The sequence below is a fragment of the Balaenoptera musculus genome, chromosome 12, assembly GCF_009873245.2.
Source record: "Balaenoptera musculus isolate JJ_BM4_2016_0621 chromosome 12, mBalMus1.pri.v3, whole genome shotgun sequence".
In the NCBI taxonomy this organism is placed as follows: Eukaryota; Metazoa; Chordata; class Mammalia; order Artiodactyla; family Balaenopteridae; genus Balaenoptera; species Balaenoptera musculus.
Window position 1 is genome coordinate 52,569,340 of NC_045796.1, and position 22,486 is coordinate 52,591,825.

At 45.9% G+C, this 22,486-nt stretch overlaps 1 protein-coding gene across 2 annotated transcripts in view; it reads left to right on the forward strand.

The window, feature by feature from the left end:
* SCML4 (Scm polycomb group protein like 4) overlaps positions 1–20,152 on the forward strand; it is a 110,223-nt gene extending 90,071 nt beyond the window's left edge. For both annotated transcript variants that reach the window (XM_036872023.1, XM_036872024.1), the window contains 3 exons: positions 2,602–2,892; positions 11,664–11,809; positions 14,289–20,152. In XM_036872023.1, coding sequence (XP_036727918.1) covers positions 2,602–2,892; positions 11,664–11,809; positions 14,289–14,414 — 563 coding nt within the window. In that variant the 3' untranslated portion in view covers positions 14,415–20,152. The remainder of the gene's footprint in view (positions 1–2,601; positions 2,893–11,663; positions 11,810–14,288) is intronic.
* The last annotated feature ends 2,334 nt before the right edge of the window (positions 20,153–22,486 follow it).

Here is a 22,486-nt window from a genome sequence, read left to right on the forward strand (position 1 = left end):
TGGTTTTAATTTTTCTTTAAATACTTGGTAGAATTCACCTATGAAGCCATCCGAGCCTGGGATTTCTTTGTTTTTTGATTACTAATTTAATCTCTTTAATTGTTATAGGTCTATTCAGATTGTCTATTTCTTTTTGTCAGTTTTGGTAGTTTGTCCATTTCTTCTAAGTTACCTAATTGATTGGCATAGAATTGTTTGTAATATTTCTTAATAATCCATTTTATTTCTGTGAGATTGGTGATAATGTCATCTCTTTCATTTCTGATTCTAGCAATTTGAGTCTTCTCTCTTTTTTTCTTGGCCAATCTAGCTAAAAGTTTGCCAATTTTGTTGATCTTTTCAAAGAGCCAGCTTTTGGTTTCTTTGATTTTCTCTATTTTTCTATTCTCTATTTAATTAGTTTTCACTCTAATCTTTATTATTTTCTTCCTTCTGCTTGCTTTAAGTTTAGTTTGCCCTTTTCCCCCCACTACCTTAATGAGGAAGATTAGGTTATTAATTTGAGAATGTTCTCCTTTTTAAATATAAGTATTTACAGTTACAAATTTTCTCTAGGCACTGCTTTAGCTGCATTCCATATGCAATGGTTTTTATTTCCAGGCAAGCTCCATATGCATCCCCGTCTGTGAGAAGACCTGCTAGTTCCCCTAATAATTATCAATTCTTAATCTTTCAATACCTATGTTGTGCGAGGAATCCATACGTGAAGAAGACATCTGGATCTTGTGGCCCAAATGTGTTTACTCATTGCCAACATTGGAGGATCCCTTGGTTTTTGTTATTCTAATGCCTTTGGGGATGTCTATATCTGTTTTGGTCATGTGTAGTATATAGATGATTGTTGATGGGGCTAGATAGATATGATCTTGTCTGGGGTGGGAGGGACTGAAGAAAAGGAATTACTAGAATATTTTTCTTCCTCTTTCTATCCCTATAATCCCTCTGGACTTTGTTCTTCAAAATAAAACAAAGCAAAACACCCCACACCATTTGGCCACAGGTATAGCTCTCAGAGTTCAACAGGCTGCAAGAATGAGCTTTAAAAGTGTAGAAAGTCCTGATCTACTTGGGTGGGGGAGCTGACGATGAGGTTGGCAGAGTCTCCAGGTCCTCTACTCCCCCTGCGCTTTAGATTGGTTCTTTCTCTCTCATCTGCAGGGTTTGGGGAGGACCATGGGGCCATCCAGATCAGCATTTGTGTCCCTAGTTTGTTAGCTTTGGTGGAAGGTTAGTGCCCTTGTGTGTACTGGAACTAAGAGTGTGGGGAGGAAGCACCGTCACACCTGTGTCAGAACCCAGGCCAATCATCAAAAAATCTACAAACAATAAATGCTGGCGAGGGTGTGGAGAAAAGGGAACCCTCTTGCACTGTCGGTGGGAATGTAAATTGATACAGCTGCTATGGAGAACAGTATGGAGGTTCCTTAAAAAACTAAAAATAGAACTACCATATGACCCAGCAATCCCACTACTGGGCATATACCCTGAGAAAACCATAATTCAAAAAGAGTCATGTACCACAATGTTCATTGCAGCTCTATTTACAATAGCCAGGACATTGAAGCAACCTAAGCATCCACCGACAGATGAATGGATAAAGATGTGGCACATATATACAATGGAATATTACTCAGCCATAAAAAGAAATGAAATTGAGTTATTTGTAGTGAGGTGGATGGACCTAGAGTCTGTCATACAGAGTGAAGTAAGTCAGAAAGAGAAAAACAAATACTGGATGCTAACACATATAAATGGAATCCAAAAAAAAAAAGGTTCTGATGAACCTAGGGACAGAACAGGAATAAAGACGCAGACGTAGATAATGGACATGAGGACAAGGAGAGGGGGAAGGGTAAGCTGGGACGAAGTGAGAGAGTAGCATTGACATGTACACACAACCAAATGTAATATAGACAGCTAGTGGGAAGCAGCTGCATCACACGGGGACATCAGCTCGGTGCTTTGTGACCACCTAGAGGGGTGGGATAGGGAGGGTGGGAGGGAGACGCGAGAGGGAGGGGATATGGGGATATATGTATACATATAGCTGATTCACTTTGTTATAAAGCAGAAACTAACACAACATTGTAAAGCAATTATACTCCAATAAAGATGTTAAAAAAAAAAAGAACCCAGGCCAAAGTTGTTACTCCTAGCTCTGGGACACTGTGACTCTGGCTTGATCTCTCCCAGGAATCATGGGCCAGGTGCGGGAGGCAGTGGTGATGGGCAAGAGAAGAGGGAGCAGGGAGATTCTGACAAGCTGGCAGAAACTCCAGGAAGAGCAGAGCCATGGAGGGAGAAAGACCTTTGTTTGAATTTTATTTACAAGTCATCAATAACCAAGATAATCACATTTTCCTCAGAACATGGAGGGTCACATGTCCCAATCCCTACTAAAATATGCTTCGTTGGTGAGGTGTCAATCTGCTGAGAGGTGAGCTATTTGGGATTATGCCACGGTATCCACTCCTTCTCATCTGCCATCCCCACAGACAGTGGCACCTGTGCTGCTGGGGAAAGGTTTTCCAAGACTCAGCACCAGGTGTCTTCTTGAACTGCTCTCTGATCTCTGCTTCTCTGCCCTGCCTTCTTGCTTAGCAAAAACGGTCACCACTGAGGAGTGCCTGGTGAACCCTGCGAGCATGAACCGCTACAGCGTGGACTCCTCCTCCTCCGCCTTTAGCCACAGGGGCTCCCTGCCCACCTCCTCTTCGTTGTACTGCAAGAGGCAGAACTCTGGAGACGGCCACCTTGGGGGAGGCTCAGCCACCACAGTCGGTGGTCCCCATACCAGCCCCATGTCCTCTGGAGGCCCCTCAGCACCTGGGCTGAGGCCCCCTGGCTCCAGCCCCAAGAGAAACGGGACCTCTCTTGAAGGAAACAGATGTGGTAATGTAATGCGTGCCCTGGCTTCCCCATGACCTAACCTCCTCTGCCCTTGCCCTGGGACCACCAAATGTAGGGAGACCGGGGGACTGTGGTGGTTTGAACACAGCAACACTGGGAAATTAGTAGTTTCCACAAATCCCTTCATGGATTTTTGTTGTTCTTGAGGGCAGCTGACTTCAACCTTTGACCATAAGCAAAGAAAATGGTGTATTAGAGTAAGTTAGGCTGTAGGAATAAGTAGAATCCAAAATGTACAGTGGCTAAAATACAATAGAAGTTTTTTATCCAGGAGTCCAAAGTGGGTGTTCCTAGTTGGTGTGTGTATCCCAACTCAGGGACCCAGGATCTGTCCATTTCATGGCTCTGCTGTCCCCTATGGCCTCCATGCCCCATGCATCTAGTGGTAGAAAGGGAAAGAACAAACGAGGAAGATGAACGTGTTTCCCTAGAACCTGGAAGTGATGCCCATCGCTTCTACTCATGTTTCATTGGCAAGAGCTGGCCATTTTACCACACTTAACTCTGGGGGAATCTGAGAGGTGTAGACTAGCTCTGTGCCCGGAAAAAGAAGAACCAGAAGTTGCTAAAGACTTTTCTCTTGCACAGTGGGTGACTCTTGCAGGATACAAATACATGGGCAGACCAGAGTTAAGTAAAATTCCCACAATGCTGGTTATTTTTTTTTTGTCCCGTAAGTTTTTTTGTTTTGTTTTGGTTTTCCATTTACTTATTTATTTAGGCTGCACTGGGTCTTAGGTGTGGCATGTGAACTCTTAGTTGTGGCATGCATGTGGGATCTACTTCCCCAACCAGGGATCGAACCCGGGCCCCCTGCATTGGGAGCCCGGAGTCTTACCCACTGGACCACTAGGAAAGGCCCCCCACAATACTGGTTATGATGCTACTTCTGTCTCACCCATTAAAGTTAGCTTATTGGAATGCAGTGTAGGAAGGTACTGTAATTCTAGGGGTAGCTTGATGTCCATTTTGATTTATGTTATTAAAAAAATCATTTTCAATTCAGTATTTGAGTATGAATAGAGCATAGTGGATAATCACATGGACTATGGAGCCCGATGGCCTGGGCTGGAATCCTGGATCTGCCATTTTCTGACTGTGTGACCTTTTGCAAGTCTGAACTTCTTTGTGCCTCAGTTTCCTCACCTGTGAGATTGGAATAATAATAATAGCACCTACTTCATAGGTTTGTTGGGAGGATTAAATAAATTCATATGTGTATTTAGTACAAGGCCTAAGAGTTAGTAAGAGCTCAGTAAATATCAGCAATCACAGATCACGTGAACACACCCCTCAACAGATCACAGCCCATCAACTCTACACCTGAGAACTGCTGAACAAAGGAGGCCAGAGGCCCGGGAGTCAGGGAGTCTTCATCTTGCCCCTCTGGTGCCTCCTGCGGGCTGGCTGACTTCTCTGGCGTTTCTGTTCTGAGCTTTGGCTCGTCCACTGGTAGCCCTGACAGCCACAGTGGTGAGCTATTGCGTATGGTCCCAGATCCTCCACACTCTCCCCTCAAAGAGCCTCACCATCACAGACGAGCCTCTGTGGGCCGAGGAGGGGAGGCAGTTTTGAGGGGCAAGGCACTGTTCCCTCAGCCATGGGGGCTCTTGCCAAACATGGATGGCCCTGCTCCCCAACATTGTCACGCGGGGCCGTCGGCCAGGCAGGTTTGAGTGGGCAGAGCCCATTTTCCAAAACGGAGAGACGTTGTTGCATCTGATTTCTAAGAACAAGAGAAGGGAACAAAATCTGGCACAAACCCGCGTCATAAAGTAAATGAGGGGCAGCAGTTATTTCCTAGGTTTATCCCCAGAGTTAGTGTAATATCAGACATATAGTAGGCGTTCAGTAAACATTCAATCTCTACCCCACTCCACTCCCCCCATGGAGCCCAGTGCCCTCACATTGCCCCTGCTTGTCAAAGCCCTCATCCTGGGGTCCCTCTGCCCATCACATGTCTCCTTCTCTCAACCTCTTCTCCTCAATGCAATTCCCATCTGCTCAAGGTGGTGACCACAGGACACCAGGCTGATTGAATGGACTCATAAACCTAAGAGTATTGCCATTCTTTAAAAAGGAGATATTTACTCTCCTATTTAAATTGGTGAAATCTTAGACCCTATGTCTTAAGCGTAGGATTTCAAGCAGTAAGGGGAAGGCACGATTTGAATGGAGAGAACTTCTACCACTCCATCTGTCACTGAAGAGTTGTCTGCCCCAACCCAGCCCATCTGGTGGCCCAGATGAGGGGAATCCAGGACCCTTCAAAGGGGTCTCAGGTATTTAGCTCCCTCCCCCTTTCTCTTTCTGCCTCCTTCCAACAGAGTCCTGGGACAAACTCCCATCCCAGTTCCAACAGCCCTCCTGTCCTTCCTTTTCATCTCCGCTTCAGCCCTTTGTTCTCCTGGAATTAGGTCCTCATCTACTGTCTGAGTAATCTAGCCAAAGGGAAGCCCAGACCCTTGCTCAGAACAAGCTCTGAGAGAGCCCCCTCTGTCAGAGCCCTAGTTGCACCCCAGGAGAGCCCCACTAGCTCAGGACTTCTGCCTCTCAGGATCTTGGGTGAGACCAGAGAAATGGAGTGCGCCAGTGCCTGCTGCCTTCCACTCCAAGCAAGCCACTGACTGTGGCCAGGAAGATGTAAGCAGAAGTGGAAAAAAGATTGGGTCGGCAACTGGCAGTTTCAGTCACTGCTGACTAGAAATATTCCTTCCCTCCTGCTTCCTCCTGTGGCACTTTGTCTCCTCATCTCTGGTACTTCCTCTCTCCTGTCCCACAGTAGGAACCAGACTCTCAGCTTCATGAGGTCTCTCACTCATATTTGAATCCTCCGCAGCCCCAGGAAAGGGGCCTGTTTGAGGCATATCCTAAATAGCTATTTATTGAGCACCTACTGTGGGCCAGACACTTTCCACACAATATTTATGACTTATTATAAGTTATATCTTATAATTTATTATTATAGCAAGTATATATTATTATTGTAGGTATTATTATATTCAATTTACAGATAAAGCAATTGAAGATCAAGAGAAGGTCAGTCAAGTGTTGAGTCAGGATTTGACTTCAACTGACTCCAAAGCTGGCTTTCAAAATTATCCCAGGGATTTTCAAACCATGCAAAATGGGCTTCAAGGGGTCCCTCAGAGGTTCTAGGGCATAGGAGAGAGGGAATGGGAGCAGATAATACTCCAACACTGCCCTCTTTAACCAGGGCCTCTTCACACTTGAAGAGTGGGGTTCTACGTTTGTGTAGTTTGATCAAAGTTTGCACAGCTAAACGCATTTGGAAACCATGGAGATAAACCATGCTGAATTGAGTGGCAGTATATTAAAGTAGGAGAGAAAACCCCTGGCCTCCTTACCCATTTGTCACCTAGCTGCCAGTCTAGGTGCCGGCTGCAGGCCCTCTGGAGGGCTGTTAAGTTTTCCCTCCACCCAAAGAAGTGCTCAGTATTGCTCTGAAATTGCATCCCAAGTGAAAGCAGTTGGTATTAAGAAACCATATCTCTTTAAGGGGGTTTGACCTAAGTCATAAACCTGGAAGGGACCTAGAAATGGATTCTCCCCCATGGTGCTAATCAAAATGGTTTAAAACCGCAGAAGCCAGAAAATGGCATGAGGCTGCACAGGACAGTAGGTATCGATGACATGACAAACTTCTCAGTCCTCTCTCTCATGTGAATACCTACCCTGGCCTCCTGCTGTCTTTTTTTTTTTTTTTTTGAAATGTGCAACTCTTTTATTTAAAAAATTATAAAATATTATTAAAGGACATAAAAAGGAATAAATCGATAGTTAAATTATACCCATCAATTGACCCAATATCATGATGGTGCTAATGCTCCCCAAATTACTGTATATAATCCATTAAATATGTTCATGTCCTATGACCCAATGATACTTCTAGGAACATAACCTATAAAAACTTCCTTAGAGACATGTGCAAGGAAATTTTTTGCAACACCGTTTGTAATTCCTCCTGCTGTCTTGATATATCGTGCCCATCGCCTCTGTCAGTGGACTCTGAAGGGATGTATTCACAGGACACGTGTCCCTGTTTTTTGCTGATACTCAGGTGAAAATCTGAGCGCTCTCCTCTGTCTCTCATCCAAGATATAATCACTAAGAACTATAAAGAGGTTTTAGATAACAAAAGCTTCCTGACATCTGCATTAACAGGAGATGCTGTAGAATTCCCAACCACAAGTATGTCCAAGCTTCAGAACTGAAGTGACTCTGACATTGTTATTACCACTCATATGCTTTCCATGGGTTGGAGTTTGATTCCGTCGGGTATGGTCTCGGGTGACGGATAGAGAACAATTCAGCAAGAGAAAGAAGAATGGGGACAGCGATCGATGTGGGGGGCGGGGAGTGAGTGAAGGTGCGGCACGGCTTATTCATTCCAAGGAAAGAGAAGAGTTTGTGCAGGGATGCCAAGGGAAATCATGCTGGGAAATTTGGGGTTCAAGTCAAGCAGACTGGGCTTTCTTTACTCTGTGGAAACCAGACATGGCTGAACAGGGAAGTGAGCTGATGACCACAGAATTTAGGAAGACAAATCTATTGGCCATTATGGAATGATATATAATAAGAAGAATAGCAGCTATCTTTTGATTAATTCTTACCATTTAATGCTTCACATTATCCTATTTAATCCTCACAACATGGTAAGGGTTTGACAGGTGAGGCAACTAAGACTCAAAGAGATGTTGGTCAGTCCTGGCCAGCAGATACTTATGGAGCACAATACGCCAGGGCCTCTTCTGAGGTCCAAGGATGGAGCTGTGAGCAAGACAGATGTGGGCCCTGCTCGCTGACAGCGTCCAATTCCAGAGAGGCAAACATTAACGAATGTAACAAATGATTCTGAGGGGCCCCTTTTGGAGACGGATGGGCTTCCCTTCAAGATGCTTCTTGTCAGGCTCCAGCCCAAAGCCATATAGTCACTTGACTCCTACAATACTTTTGAGAAACAAGGTGAAGAAACGGAGGCTCATAGAGAACAGAATGATCAGGTCCGGGAAGGGGCTCAAAACCTGGCCATTGGCTCTGCATTCACTGTGCCTTGCACACAGACACACTGCTGAGGCTTCAGATGTGTGAGAAAGTAGCTCCCTCGTGTTGCCCGGGACAGCCTGTGGTGTGAAGGGACCTTGGAGATCCTTCCCAACTCCTTATTTCACACCAAAGAAGCACAGAGACGCTTGCACAGAGGGTGGGTGGTAGGGGCTTCTGACTCCCAGCTCATTGTTCCTTCCATTCCTCCACATGACTCTATTGTTAGCTAAAGAGTTTCCTCTGAATTATGAATGAACAAAAGGAAATTATGCATGTGCTTGTGGGTCTGTGTGAGACAGAGAGCGACTCACAGGCAGCAGCATGAGTACCGGGGCTGTGAAGATATCCGGGGTTGCTTTAGACAGATTCACAGTCAGTCTATTCCTGGTGGATGTGAGTTCAGCGTTAGAAACAGCCACCGCCATCCTTCATTCTACATCCATGCACAGCTGGGTTTTACTATACACACGTCTCCCGCATCGCCCAGGGAATAGACCTGACCACGTATGAAGTTCTCGGCGCTGGAGAATGCCACCTCCCGTAAAGGCGGTTGGCAAGCTGTTTTTGCATACTCTCTTCCTTTAGGAGCAAGGTATTTTCACCTCTATCATGTCTGACTGCTGTCCAGTCACATCTGCCTGGCCTGGCTATATCAGGCCAGACCCATCTGTCTTCCTGACATCTTCGCAGCAGCTGGAGGGGCTAGCGTGCTTGTTATCTTTGTGTGAGCACAGGCCATTGCAAAACCTCTTCAAACCTGCTAGAAAGTTCCCTCTCTTCCTCTTAGAGCTAGTTCATGTGCTTTGGATCCTGAGCAGGTCCTGAGGTGTGACAGCTTCCCGCTGCCGTCTTGTATGACTGTGAGGCACCTCAGAGAGCAAAAGCGAAAATGCCCACAGCTAGTACCAGGTGCCAGGAGCGGAGCCACTCCCCCTCCACATTCATCACCTGGAGAGCCTCCCCATAAAGACAAGCCAGACCACCTTGCTCAACTCCATGGCTGTGGCTCACGGGGAAAGTATTTCCCTGGCCTTGCTCAAAGGACCTTAGGCTCCCATGGATGATGGTGTGAGTCAGTCTGGTGGTTTTCCTTCCTGTCAAACACAGGAAATTAGATTTGACCTCCGCTCTGATCACTCTAAAATCATTCTTGGCACTGAAGACTTCCCGCCTTTGTAATCAGAGCATCTATTATCACCCTGATTATCGCCGATGCTCCGATGGGGCAGGCTCGAAAGGCAAATGCGATTTCCGTGGTTCCTCTTCCCCATGTTGAGTGCAGATGTCTTTAAATGCAGTGAAATCATCTCTAATAAGCATGCGTCAGCATTCAGATGGCCCTAGGGTGTATTAACAGTTTCCCGCCAAAATGCACCGCCCGAGCCCGTGCCAAATCACCTTAGGGGACCCTTCCAGGTCCAACAAGGAAAAGGCAGGGAAAATCTCAAAGTAAATCCAATTCGCAACCAAACTATTATGTATTTAGGACAGACTTCAAATGTGATGCTGTACTTTTCTCAGCACTACTGGAGAACTGTGCACTTCTCAAGTACATTGAAAAGAGGAGGAAAAAAAGAGACAGCAGAAAAACCACTGCACCCTGAGATTAAAGAAGGGAAATGGAAGTGAAGGCTTCTCAACTTCTAACTTAGAATTATTCTGTAGGGAAGCTGCTTCATTGTTCAGAGCCTGAAAATAGGATTAAGGATTACTCGCACAAAACTTTTGTGTAAGTTACTTATACTGTTTCTATGAAGTATATTGATTCATTTTACATTCATTGAACCCATATTACAAATATATTTGCATGGAGCTGTGGAGAGTCAATGATTATAAACTCTGTAATGAGAGGATCCCATTTTTCACCAAACACTTTGCCCAGGACCTGGTACAGAAGAGACACTCAGTAGATGTCCGTGGATGAATAGGGGGAAGATGAAAAAGATCATCCTCAAGAAATTAAAACTAACTGGAGGTTACGGGCAAGCACATGCATAATGGTAATACAAGGCAGATGTGGAAAGCATCTTTAAGAAAAGAACAAACAAAGATTTGGGAGTTAAAGGTAGAGGAAGATGACATCCAGGTGGCAGGACACGGAAATGCTGCCTGTGAAGGGGTCTACCTGGGCTTTGATGGCTGGTAGAGCTTCTTCGGAAAGGAGGGAAGGTAAACACCTTCTAGAGAGAAGCAAAAGCACTAGCTAAGGTGGATACTGGAAGCTGGAGGGACATTCGGTCAGAACCAGTATGCCCAGATGGGGGTGTGCAGACAGGCAGGGAGGCGGGCAGGGTGCCTCCTTCCCTCTGTGGACCACCTGATGCAGGTCAGCCATAAGGCCAGCCCCAATCCCATTTCCATCCTCACACCTGCCCTTCCAGGTGGAGAGCATTGCCATTTTACAGCTAACGACCGGCAGCTCCAGGATTTGTCCCTAGGTTTCTCTGGCACCAAAGCTCTTCCTCTCTATCCAGGCAGGAAAGATGTTATTGAGACCAAAGAGAGCCCTTGACCTTGTGCTACAGTACGGACTTGGTGCACGGGCGAGGGGCATCCACAAGGGGCACTAGGGAGAGTGTGAGGCCGTGACAGTTTTGCTCTTGAAGGAATAAAGCGTGAGGTGAGGACATCTGCTAGAAAACCTTGGTAGAGGGTCAGGTGAGAAGTTCCTGGATTGGGGCAGCAGGGATGGAAGACAGGAGACCAGTGTGAGAGGCATCCTTCTAAGAACTTCAGAATAATTAAATGTGGGGAGCAAATAAGGGACAGGAGGTAGAAATATCACTGAGGTTTCAGAAACATGAGAGATAGGAGGGGATGCTGGTTCTAGGGAAAGAGGATGAATTCGTTTGGGACATACAAAACAAGTCACCCCCTAAATATTGCCTAAATATTGATTCACTACTCTCTCCTCCTTCATATGTCCTGCACCTTTTAATCTGCCATGTGGGAAAAACATTTATGCAGCAATGCAACTCATGCCACAATCACTGACCAGGGACCAGCTGTGGACCAGGCACAGGATTAGGCTCCTGTTGTCAAGGAATCCCTCGTCTAGTGGGAGGTTGGAGTGAGTGCTCTGACAGACCCGAGGGCTGGCGAGGCGCTCAGTGTAGGCGGTGAGTCTTCTTTCTGCACATGCGGAGCAGGGCATGGACCTCTCACAGACAGGGCTTCTGAGACTGTGGCACCAGAGACCCAGGACAAGCACAAAATGCCCCTCCATTCTGCCGCGTCCTTCTTGTCTCAGGGTGACACCAGTGGAGGCGGAAAGGACCTGAGGTCGTTTTGGCCTCACAGCACTACAGAGGTCTATTTGGAGCTTCATGGAACCTGGTTACAGCAGGGCCTGGGCCCACTGAGACAGGACTGATCAGGGGGGGTCTTTAAAACTCTAACATGGGTCAGCATTTCAACCTGCTGCAGGAGATCCATTTTCCAATGCTCTATTCCCTGGGAGAGCAGAGAACCTCGGTATGGAGGGGGAGGCTGCTGCCCTTAGGAGTGGCCTCCGGTGCTCCAGGCTCCTGCCAAGAGCAGGCACTCTTGGCCTTTCTCCGTCGCAGGAGGTCACTCGGGCCACCGCCTTGGACTCGAGGGCCAGGTGGGGACAGGCGGCACCAGGTAGGTGCCAAGGCCCGAGGCCCGCTGTCTCACGGCCTCCCTCTCTGTGCTCTACCTTCCAGCCTCAAGCCCTTCTCCGGACAGGCAGGACACCCGGCGGCCAAGGAGCAGGAACCCCTCTACCTGGTCCGTGGAGGATGTGGTCTGGTTCGTGAAAGACGCAGACCCGCAGGCTCTGGGGCCCCACGTGGAGCTCTTCCGGAAGCATGTATGCGCGGTGGTGGGCCTGGGGGCGGTCAGGGAGCTGCGGGGCTGCGGGGGGCTCTGCACTATGCCCGAGGGCACCACTCAAGGGAGACCAGATGGAACCACAGGGTTCTCAGAGCGGAACAACCACCTAGTTTTGTTTGTCCCATCCGTTCCCTCACTTTAGCCTTTATCAGGAGTGCCTGTTTTCCTGCCCATCCATCCGTCTGTCTGTGCATAAACAAACATTTATAGCACACCTACAATATGCCAGCAGACAGTGCCTATTACTAAGCTGCTTTGAGGATTAAATGAGAAAATGCACATAAAGTGTTCGGCACAGCGCCTGGCTCGTAGATGGCCTTTGGTTAGCAGGCCATCTACATATTTGCATAATTATTTAGGAGATTCTAAAATATATAAAGATGGTAATTTTTTTAAAAAAGGTAAGAATTAGTACTTTACCTGCCAAGCTTACTATGTCAGTTATCGATTGTTGCTATAACCCGTTACCACAAACGTAGTAGCTTAAAACCACACAAGTTTATTATCTTACAGTTCAGTGGGTCAGGAGTCTGACAGGGGTCTCACAGGGCTAAGACCAAGGTGTCGGTGGGGCTGACATTCTTTCTGGATGCTCTAGGGAGAATTCATTTCCTTGCCTTTTCAGCATTGAGATCCACCCTCATTCTTGGCTCCTACCTCGCTATCCTTATCCTCAGAGCCAACAAATCAAGCTGAGTCCTTCCCAGGCTGCCAACTCTTTGGTTTTTTCTTCTGATTTCTTCTTCCACTTCGAAGGGCCCTGTGATGGCAGTCTCCTCCCTCCCCAATAATCCAGGATACGCTTCCTATTTTAAAGGCAGCTGATTAGGAGCCTTAATTCCATCTGCAGCCTTAATTCCCCTTTGCCAGGTAACCTAACATATTCACAGGTTTCAGGGATTAAGACGTAGACATCTTGTGGGGAGGAGAGGGAGCATTCTTCTGTCTACCAGAGTTATCATTATTTTTTTCCTCCCTGTCTTTCATTTTATTTGAACTGAATATCATAGAAATCATACACTCAGACCTGAGGAAGATCATCATCTAATCCAACACTCATATTTTATTAAGGATATATTTGACCTCAGCTAAAAGTGGAGCCTTGAGAGCAAGGACCGCAGAGGGTTTATGTTTAGACAGATCTGGGTGGAAGGACTCTGGCTTCCTTCCAGCATGACAGGAGGCAGTGGAAGTCTAGGAGGTGGGGGAAAGGGAGAACATTCGGCATTGAGGCCCCTGGGAGGCCCCACAGATGAGCTCTGAGTGACGCAGAGTAGGTGCTTCATCAGTGCTGGCTGAGTGGCTGGCTGGATAGAGGAATGAGAGGGGCTGCTATATGAGTCCTGTACTGTGCCTCTTCTCCCCACCTGAGCACCCAAAATCTCTACCCTTTGTCTCTAGTAATCTGAAAATAGCACTATAGGTGAAGGAGGAAACCCAGCCTTACTAAGTTCGTGAATTCAACATGCAGTCTGGAGGGTTACCATTTTCAGAGACAAATGGGAGCAATATCGGGACCTCAAAGGATTGGCATTCCCTTAGTAATGATTTGTGCTAAACCCTCAGATGAAGCAGATGCATTATTTAGTTGTATGCCACCTAGTATTATTGACAGGGCCAAAAAACACCTGAAATCCCTTATAGAGTGTTATTAGCAATTTGGTAATCAGCTAAAGGCAGGCGAGTGTCCCACGAAAAAAACCAGAGATTAGGATGATGGATGGAAGTCAGGGCCTTATACCAGCACCTGGGATGGAAAGGTAACTACTAGTTTCAGGGTCTAATGGGATGATACTTTGCCTTAGTCAGTCCAGGCTGCTGTAACTACCACAGACTGGCTGGCTTATGAACAACAGCGATTTATTTCTCAGTTCTGGATGCTGGAAGTCCAAGATCAGGTTGCCATCAAGGTCTGCTTTTGGTGAGACCCTTCTTCCAGGTTTCGGATTGCCATCTTCCCACTGCATGAGGACACTAATCCCATTCACGAGGGCTCCACCCTCATGACCTAATTACTTCCCAAAGTCTCACCTCCAAATACCACCACTTGGAGGTTAGGATTTCAGCATATAAATTTGAGGAGGGGGTAGGGGGGGCACAGTCAGTCCATTGAACACTTCTTTCTTGTTTAGCCCTAGATTGGATGAAGAGATAAACATATGTGGGATATTGGGAGTATGGCTGGGATTATGTTAGATTCCTTCAATCAGGAGAGAGCAGGAATATGAAAGATCCAGTGTATCAAATGACCCCAGGGAGAATACAGGAAGAGGAGCACATAGTATTTGTAGGCTTTCATTTATTTTCTTAAGGTCTTGCCTTGGGACTAAGAGAATATGCATCTAAGTAAATCCATATTCCCTTACTTCATTCCCTGACCATACTCTAACTGTGGCCACTATTTGATTACTTTGACTACTTTCTGGGTATTCTTTTTTCTGATTCTGTTCCACCAGGAGATTGATGGCAATGCCCTCCTGTTGCTGAAGAGTGACATGATCATGAAATACTTGGGCCTAAAGCTGGGACCTGCACTGAAACTCTGCTACCATATTGATAAACTGAAGCAAGCCAAGTTCTGAAGGTATTTAAAAGACAGAAGCAAAATCCAGACAGCAGACCTCCAGATCATCTTCTGCCTTAACAACATTTGCCACCATCACAAAGATCCTCTCCTGAAAAAGAACAGCCACAAAGACTTGGTCTTTTTATAAAACTCATGCATCTTGACCTTTTAAAAAATTCAACATGGCCCTTTTGAAAGGTTCTTCTGTGTTAATGATTTGCCAAAAAATTACAAAGAAGCCTGTTACTTTTAACATTTCTGGTAGGTTGGTTGCTCTTAGGGTGGGTGCTGTTTTTATAATGAGACTGTGGGGAACTGAGTGCTATCACCCAAGGAGGGCACTGGAGACGTCCAAGGATGTGAGAAGAACCTTTGTCCCTGCAGGCTCTGCGGGGACGCCCACCGCAGCACTACCTGTCTTTAGCTCTGACTTGGGGACCCTATCATTGTCAGCCTTGCTTAATTCAGCTCTGGAAGCTGTCTTCTGAGGATAAATGCCTCACCTTGCACTATCTGGAAAACTTGAATTCTTTTGCTCTCTGAAAGAGAAGGAAAAAAAATCTTTTCTATTCCTAGTTATCTGAAGTACTGTCTTGCCCCACTAGAGGGCAGACTGCTAATGTATTTTCGGGACCCTCACTTCAGCAGCCTGATATTCAGTACCCAGTGGATGGATTAGGGTTTCTGTGAACAAGACCTAGCCTACACAGACACAGGGAATTTATTCCACAGTCAGCACCACAGATTGCAACGTGGGAAGAAACCGTCTTCTAGAAGGTTCTAGTTCATATCCAATCATTACTGACTGACTGAGGTGCACCAGCAGCAAAGTCAAGAATTTGGAAGCACGTTCTTCCCAGATGGGGCTTTGGAGTTCCTTCCCTTCCAGAGTCCTTACTGAGGTGTCGATGTATTGGCATGCCGGAGAGCTTAGTGACATTTAGCCATGGTGTTTCTTTTAAAAAGAAGAAAGATGTCTCTACTAAGCTTTGAAATGGGAGAGTGTTGATTTCTAGTTACATTGTGGGATTATATAGTTGTATGTGTGGCTAATTTTAATAATAATAGCATGTACACAGCCATGCTATTATTGGGTTTAATTCAATTTACAAATAGGTTTTCCTTTCTCACCGTGGAGTAATAGAAAAAAATTGATTTCTACCCTTTTGCAGCTGTGTCCAGGGACGGACAATGAATCCACAATTTACTAGGCAGAAGGGCAGCCTTGTCTCCATTCTTCTTTTTATCCTTTTCCTTGCTCTCTCTCCCTGTCTCTTTTTTCCTTCCTCTCTCACTGAATAGGAAACATATCTTCAAAATGATTTCGCCTTTGCCTTGGGCATGTCCTCTTCCTTAAAAAACATCCGAAGTGTTGTAGGGGAGGAGATGAATACTAGACTTTGTGATCTCTGGGAGAGGGAAGATCAAGGGCCACTCAGGGCCTCCCTTGGCCCAAATGCAAACCAGAAAAGGCACACCATCCTCAGGATGCAGCCTGGACGGGCGTCTTGGCCAGTGAGTGGAGCAGGGTGGGATTGCAGCCTTCTCACCCCTCCACCAGGTGACCTTGTGCAGGACAAGACCTGTACAAACTTGAGGGCAACCCTGGGTAGATTTGTATATTGATCCTCTATAAATCAGTTAGAACTTGGATGAGGATCATAAGAAACATTCCATGCCATGCTCTTAGACCCACTTTGATGAGTGATATTTGAGAAAGAACATCAGAGCAAAATCCTTTTTAGACACGCAAATGGTGGCGGACTTAAAGCGTGACAGAAAAGGGATAGAGCAGAGTGTCCGAAAACTGTCCATGGAACTGAGCTTATCAGGCTGTGGAAGAGCTGAATGTCGGTTGGTCCCGGCACCTGACAAAACTACCCTGAATCAGGCCTTGGGACAGCGTCTTCAAGATTTTGAAACAATAAATTGACTCTGTCCCTCAAAGTTTGTAAATCGTGAAGTGCTCACTGCTGATCTGGAGTTAGATAGTTGCCCTCAAAAAACCATGGATAGTGTATATATTCAGAATGGCCAGTGTGAAAACAGTGAGATCCGGAAAAATCCCACAACAGCCTATGTTTCTCACTCCACCATTTTTGCTCAATCCTCTGAAACTTGTGGTGCCTCTTGCATCCACATATACCTCATATAGAGATTTTCAAAACTTTCTACCGTTCTTAGTAGTGCCTCCCTCAGTACAAACACATCAACATTGGTGCCGCCAAATCAAAATCATCTGCAAACAATGTCAAGGAGATACTCGGAGTAGTTTTCAGGGGAGACAGATTTTCCCATCTCAAGTCTAGGAGAAAACTGGGTCCACGTTCATGTGGAACTGCCCTCACAGAGATGCTATCTCATTTTGCATTAAACTTTAAGCAGGACAGATTGCTGAAACCATGATATTTAAGGTTTGACTTTTTAAAAATCTCATTACTCTTGAAATGAATGCTGCCACATCAGAGAATAACCTAAGGAGGAAATTCTTCCTTGCCTGTTTTTGCACTGAAATGCAGTTAGCCGACCAAATTATTGTTGCAATACTGCAATTAAATTAATTTTCACCCCTTTCAAAAATCTTGTCAAACCAGGCAGCTAAATAGCTTAGCAAATGTAAAACATGCCAGGCCATCTCCTCTAAACGGACCTTACAGAGTCATGCAACGTGTGTCATTCTCATCTGAATGGGAGCTTATTTGGCGGCCCTTGAACTTGTACAGATGTGTTACTTGTTATTCCATGGCAGTAGATTTGCTCCAGGTTGTGGTAAACAATGATATAGTTTTGCATAATTTCAAATTAGTGTGTGTGTGTGTGTGTGTGTGTTCATGTTCCAAACATTTCCAATTACACTTGTCTGTTAAACACTTTAAAAAAAAAAATCTAGAGACAGTTCTATTGCCTAAGGCATTTAAAATATTTTATGAGGCACATTATTCCCTTTGTGAAGACTTCAGGTAAAAGAAGTGCATTTCGTCTGTGTGTGTGCGTGTGTGTGTGTGTGTGTGTGTGTGTTTCCTGACACTGTAGTGGGTGGGAGTGTATCAGCTTTTGCATTTGCTTGGTTTCAAATGCCTTCCCAGCTTTGTAGCACTGAGGCAGAACCCTCTCTAGGCTGTTACTGCGAAGTATCCCCTCTAACACCAGCAGGGTGCGCCCTGGAGGCAGCTGGGGGACAGTGCTGGGGTTCTGGGCCTGCCCAGGTCAGGTGCTAACTGGACTCACCAAGCCAGCCCAGGCTCTGCTCCGTGTCACTAAGGGGACAGGCCTCGCCAGGGAGCCCAGTGGGCTGGTTTAGTGCCCACCGGAGCTATACCACGCTTCCATCATTTCCCTTCAGCAGGGCTGCCTCGTATTTTCCTTTACAGCAGGAGAAAGGAGTGGGGAGCTCCTCAGGAAAACCAAATAGGATATTAAAATACACTGGGGAGGAATACTGCATGAGAAGGAAACAGTAAAGAAGGGAAGACAAAAATAACTGTCCTAGGAAGACGATAAGAGAGCACCTCTTCTAACAAGCCCAACCCTTTAAGCTACAATAACCTATTTTTGTATTTATGTGCTGTATGGAAGATTTCTTATTTTTTTTAAATTAAAAGTATGTTTTTTTATTACTTTCTGAGATTGTTTTAGGAGAATTTTGTCATAGCTCTGAAGATGATTGGAAGTGCCCAGAAGTGACCAGGGACTTGAATTTAGTCATTGTCAGAAGGTCCTGAAAGATGGAGATACTCTGCTTTCTTTCTAAAGAACTAGCCAGGTTTCCATATGCGTGAGCGGGAGGTGAGTGCTGTGTGACATTTGCTCTGATCCGGTGCTTTTTCAACTCTTCTCCAATGGGCTTAAGAGGAGGAGGAGGAGATGGGACTCAAGTTTTTTTCCCTTAAACCTCAGATAACAAGACAGGCAATTGGGAAGGAGGAGATGATTTTTCAAAACTGCAATATTTTGTTAAGGAGAGGGATGAACACCTGTCCGTGGGCATGGTTTATTTTTTGTTACAAACTCATTCCAAGAACTAGGTAGCTGCCCATCTCTGCTGTGGTCTTGCCACGTGCCATGTTCCCCGTGGCATGAGATGACCGTGCTGAGAAGCCCAGCGGTGAGCCCAGCAGATGGTCCGCTGTCTAGAGGTACAAACAGCCCTGTTCCCATCTTGTGATGTCACCCCAGTGGCTACTTTCACAGGACTCCCGGCCGTGCTGCCCCGGGAAGAGGGCTGGGAGCCTCAGCTTCCAGGGTCCCCTTCCCTCCAACCATTATCCTAATCGAAGACGATTCCTTCATGGACAATTGGAAGCTGGATTTTTGGAAATCTAGCATTTACTTGAAAGAGAATTGTTCTTATTTATTGCCACCAGTTAAATATTATGGAAACATGTCTGCTAACAATTTGCTTTGTGTAATTTGTTCTAATGCTAATAAGCAACAGCTGGGACACTTCCTGTGGTAAATTCCTCTGTGGTTACAGTGGTATCATCACATATGGACTTCACCAAATCACTGTACTTGAGAAGAACGCTCACTCTGGCTCTCCTAGGCTGCAGGAAATTCCCCTAACTTAGAAGCAGTTCTGGGCAAAAGTGTATTTTTAGAGGAGGATTTTTGCTTTTCTTTGCTCCCTGCTTTTCTAAACAGGGCCCCAGACCTGTGCTCTTAAAATCCTACATAGAGAGCCTGGGGTTCTCCTCACACTCAGCATTGAGCTTGATTTCCTCCAGAGGAAAAACAGCAAGCAGAGCTAAAGAATGACCCTTTCCTCCAGGTCAGTGTGCTGTACCCATAGTTGATATGGGGCACAAGAAGGGTGGAGATGCATCCGAGAGCCAAGAGCTGCTCAGCAGTTGGTTAAGTAATGATAGCTGACAGTGTGGGCATCTTTCCGTCCAAAGGGTCTAAATTTACCAGTCGGACTTGCTCTGGGCTGCCAGCCCACCATTCTCTGCTCTGTAGCTCGACCACATGACCTGAGCCTTCGAGTTGGTTCCATCTATTAGATGCTTGTTGTAAAGGCCAACACAAACGTCTTCTATTGATCGGATTCTACTTCGGAACACAACCAAAGCCTTGCTTCTCCAAACAGCTCACTAAGGAACAGCAGACCCACACTGGGTGTCATTTTACAGTAAGCACATGTGACCAGAGGCTACCTCCATCATAAATGTAGCATCATCAAACCTTAGGCAACCTCCACCTCCCCATCCAGTGCTGGACCGCCTTCCGCACAGCCTGACCGCTTCTCATTAGGGGGAGTTTACTCCCATAGGAAGAGGCTTATTTCTCTGTTGGACAGCTCTGGTTGTGAAAACGTTATTTCTCAGGGAGACACAGATGTCTGTGAATCAGACACAGACGTTTGAGATGAAGCCAACGTTGCAGTCTTTCTCTTTTTTAACAGAGCTTGTCCATGCAGTAACCACACCTATAATACAAATTGACATTGGCGAATAGATCCCAGCTCCACTACATTAGCGTAGAGGAGCAGACAGTGAATATCAATGTGGGACTCAGATAGGTCATGGCCATCAGATTCATCAGCCCTGTCCTGAAAATCTATCGAAATTCCTGTGGTCTCACACACACAAAAAAAGGGTGTCCTGGGAGAATCTTTAGTGTAGTTGTAAATCTGGCTGTGGTCACATAAGCATGTGAGTTACAAAAGTTTGCATGAACGAATCTATAAGTCCATGCACCTCATTAACTGGAAAAGATGCTACGAGACATGGAAGCCCTATCTCTTAATTGTACTCACTGGTGATATAATAAACTAAGGAAGCTTTAGTTTAGACAAAAACAAGTTATAACTGATGATAGAAAAGTAAACATGGTCTGTTGTGAATTTATACAAGAGGTATACAGTTTATGACACCAAGCCCACGTGGATTTCATGCTTGTGTGTGCACGCCCCAGTGAGTGTGTATTTGTGAGTTAGTGCAATAAGAGGTGGGAATTGGGGAAGATTAGAGAAGGGATTGCAAAGGGAGCTTTTGCTTTCTAGAGCACTCTTATTCAGAAGAGCTATCTAGCAATGATTTAGAAATCAGATCCCAAAGTACACATAACATGTAGTTTATGTAGTTTGCTTAGATAAAATTCTGGATTATGGAGCAGATTCTCTATGAAAATAAGTAGCTACAATTATATCTAGCACCCTGCACAGCGGCACCTGCCATATATTGTAAAAGGCACCTCATTAATATTCATTCGCTGAATGAACAAATGCTTGACTAGTTTCCGTATTTTATTCAGAAAGCCACTAGTTTCTTTTTGGACCCCATATCTTTACTGAAAGGAGAAGTGCCAAAGGGACAGGCCAAAAGAAGAGATAAGGCATTTCGTGTCCTCTGATTCCCCAAACGCTCAAGGAGGTCAACCCCGCAGTCACTGACTTGCATTTCACTCCTCTTTTTGTCTTAGCCTTGTGTTCTACTGCAAGCATCAGAGAATAACAATAGATTCCTTACAGCTTTACTTCTAAGACATCTTTTCCTTTTCCTTCTCAATGTTCGGTGCCTCTCAGCATGAGTAGGGTCTTGGTGTGCCGGGTGCCTCTCAGCATGAGTAGGGTCTCGGCGGGCTGGTTAACTGCTCACGGACAGCAAGCGTCTCCAGGAGGAAGAGAGCACCTTCCCTGAGCCCTGCACTCCCAGTACCTTGCTCACCTTGGAGAGGGCAGGTCAGTGGAGCTGGGTCTTCCCCGAAAGCCACTCTGTCATCATGCTGATGGTAGCCCGCCTGGGAGGGCGCAGCCCACAGGACGTGGGTAGAAAAAAAGCTTCCCCTGTCCTTTTCACTCTTTACCCATCTCCACCCTTGAGAGCAGATTTGGAGAGATCAGTGGCTTCTCTTTTTTCCCCAGAAGGTTACATAGGAGCATTGAGAATAGAATTATGTGACTGATTTTTTTTTTCGCAACCACACCAAATCTTAGAGTGTTTCACCTTCAAAGAAATCACCTCAAAAGCCTGAGCACATGTTCCAAGGATGTTGTCATTGCTCAGAATATTTCCACTGCATCTCTTTTGGGGTCATTGTTAGGTGCTAGAACCCATTCTTTTCAGAGTGGAAAGCCCATCGTTGTCACTCGAGGGTGGATTTTTTTTTTCTTTTTGGAGTCAAAGGCACTGGGGTCCTGTCTGGTGAGCAGCACAGGTAATCCACTTGAGATGTAAGGCAATGTTTCTCCATACTCATTAGTTTGTCTTTTCCTTGTGTGTTTCCTTACTGGGTACAGATGGTTTGAGCAATAACAGCCACAACTCATTTGTTAACTTGAATATATTAGGCAGGTGTCAGTATAAGGAGCTGCAATGCAGAGACTGATTTGAAGGGCAGCGTCACTTGGATGCACGTTCAACGTGTTCATTTTAAAGCTCATTTACAGTTCGTTGCTGTATCTTTAGGCATCGTAAGCTGAGGATATTGTGAGTGTACCTAGAACTCTAGAATAGCAGAGCAATTGGGAGGTAGAAGCCTTAGGGGACACCTGGACAGCTCACCTCCAGGGTAAAGTCTTCTCCACACCGTCTCCCGCTGGTTGCACACCACTCGGGCAGCAGATTGTGGTGCAATACAAAGAAACAAGCTCTCCGAGTTACTGCCTCCCCCGCACCCCCATCTCCTCATCTGGAAAAGGACAGGCATCCAGTTGACCTTCAGAGGCATTTACAGCTCAGTTACTTTCAGCAAAGGCCAGTGGGACTGCTGGCTCCTCGGTCTTCTGTTTTATGATTTCCAGCTTCTGCCTCTCCTCCTGTCTGGCCTCGTCTAGATGTTTTCTCATCCTCTTCTCTCATTGGCCCATAGCTCCTCCTCAAAGCCACGGAAGCATCACTTTGCTATCCTTTCTCATTATTTTTTACTTTCCATTTAATTCTTTCTTCCTGTCTCCATGTTTCTTTTGTCTCCTCGTTTCTGTTTTTCTCCATTCCACTACCTCCAATGCCTTGTGGGAAGGAGAGGAGGTGGAGAGAGAAATAAAGAATTAACAGGTAGCCTCTTCCCTCCCTGGCCGGGCTGTCCTGACCCTTGCCTGCTCCCACTGTCCCATTGTCACCCGCCTACAGCATTCCTCGGCTCTGTCGT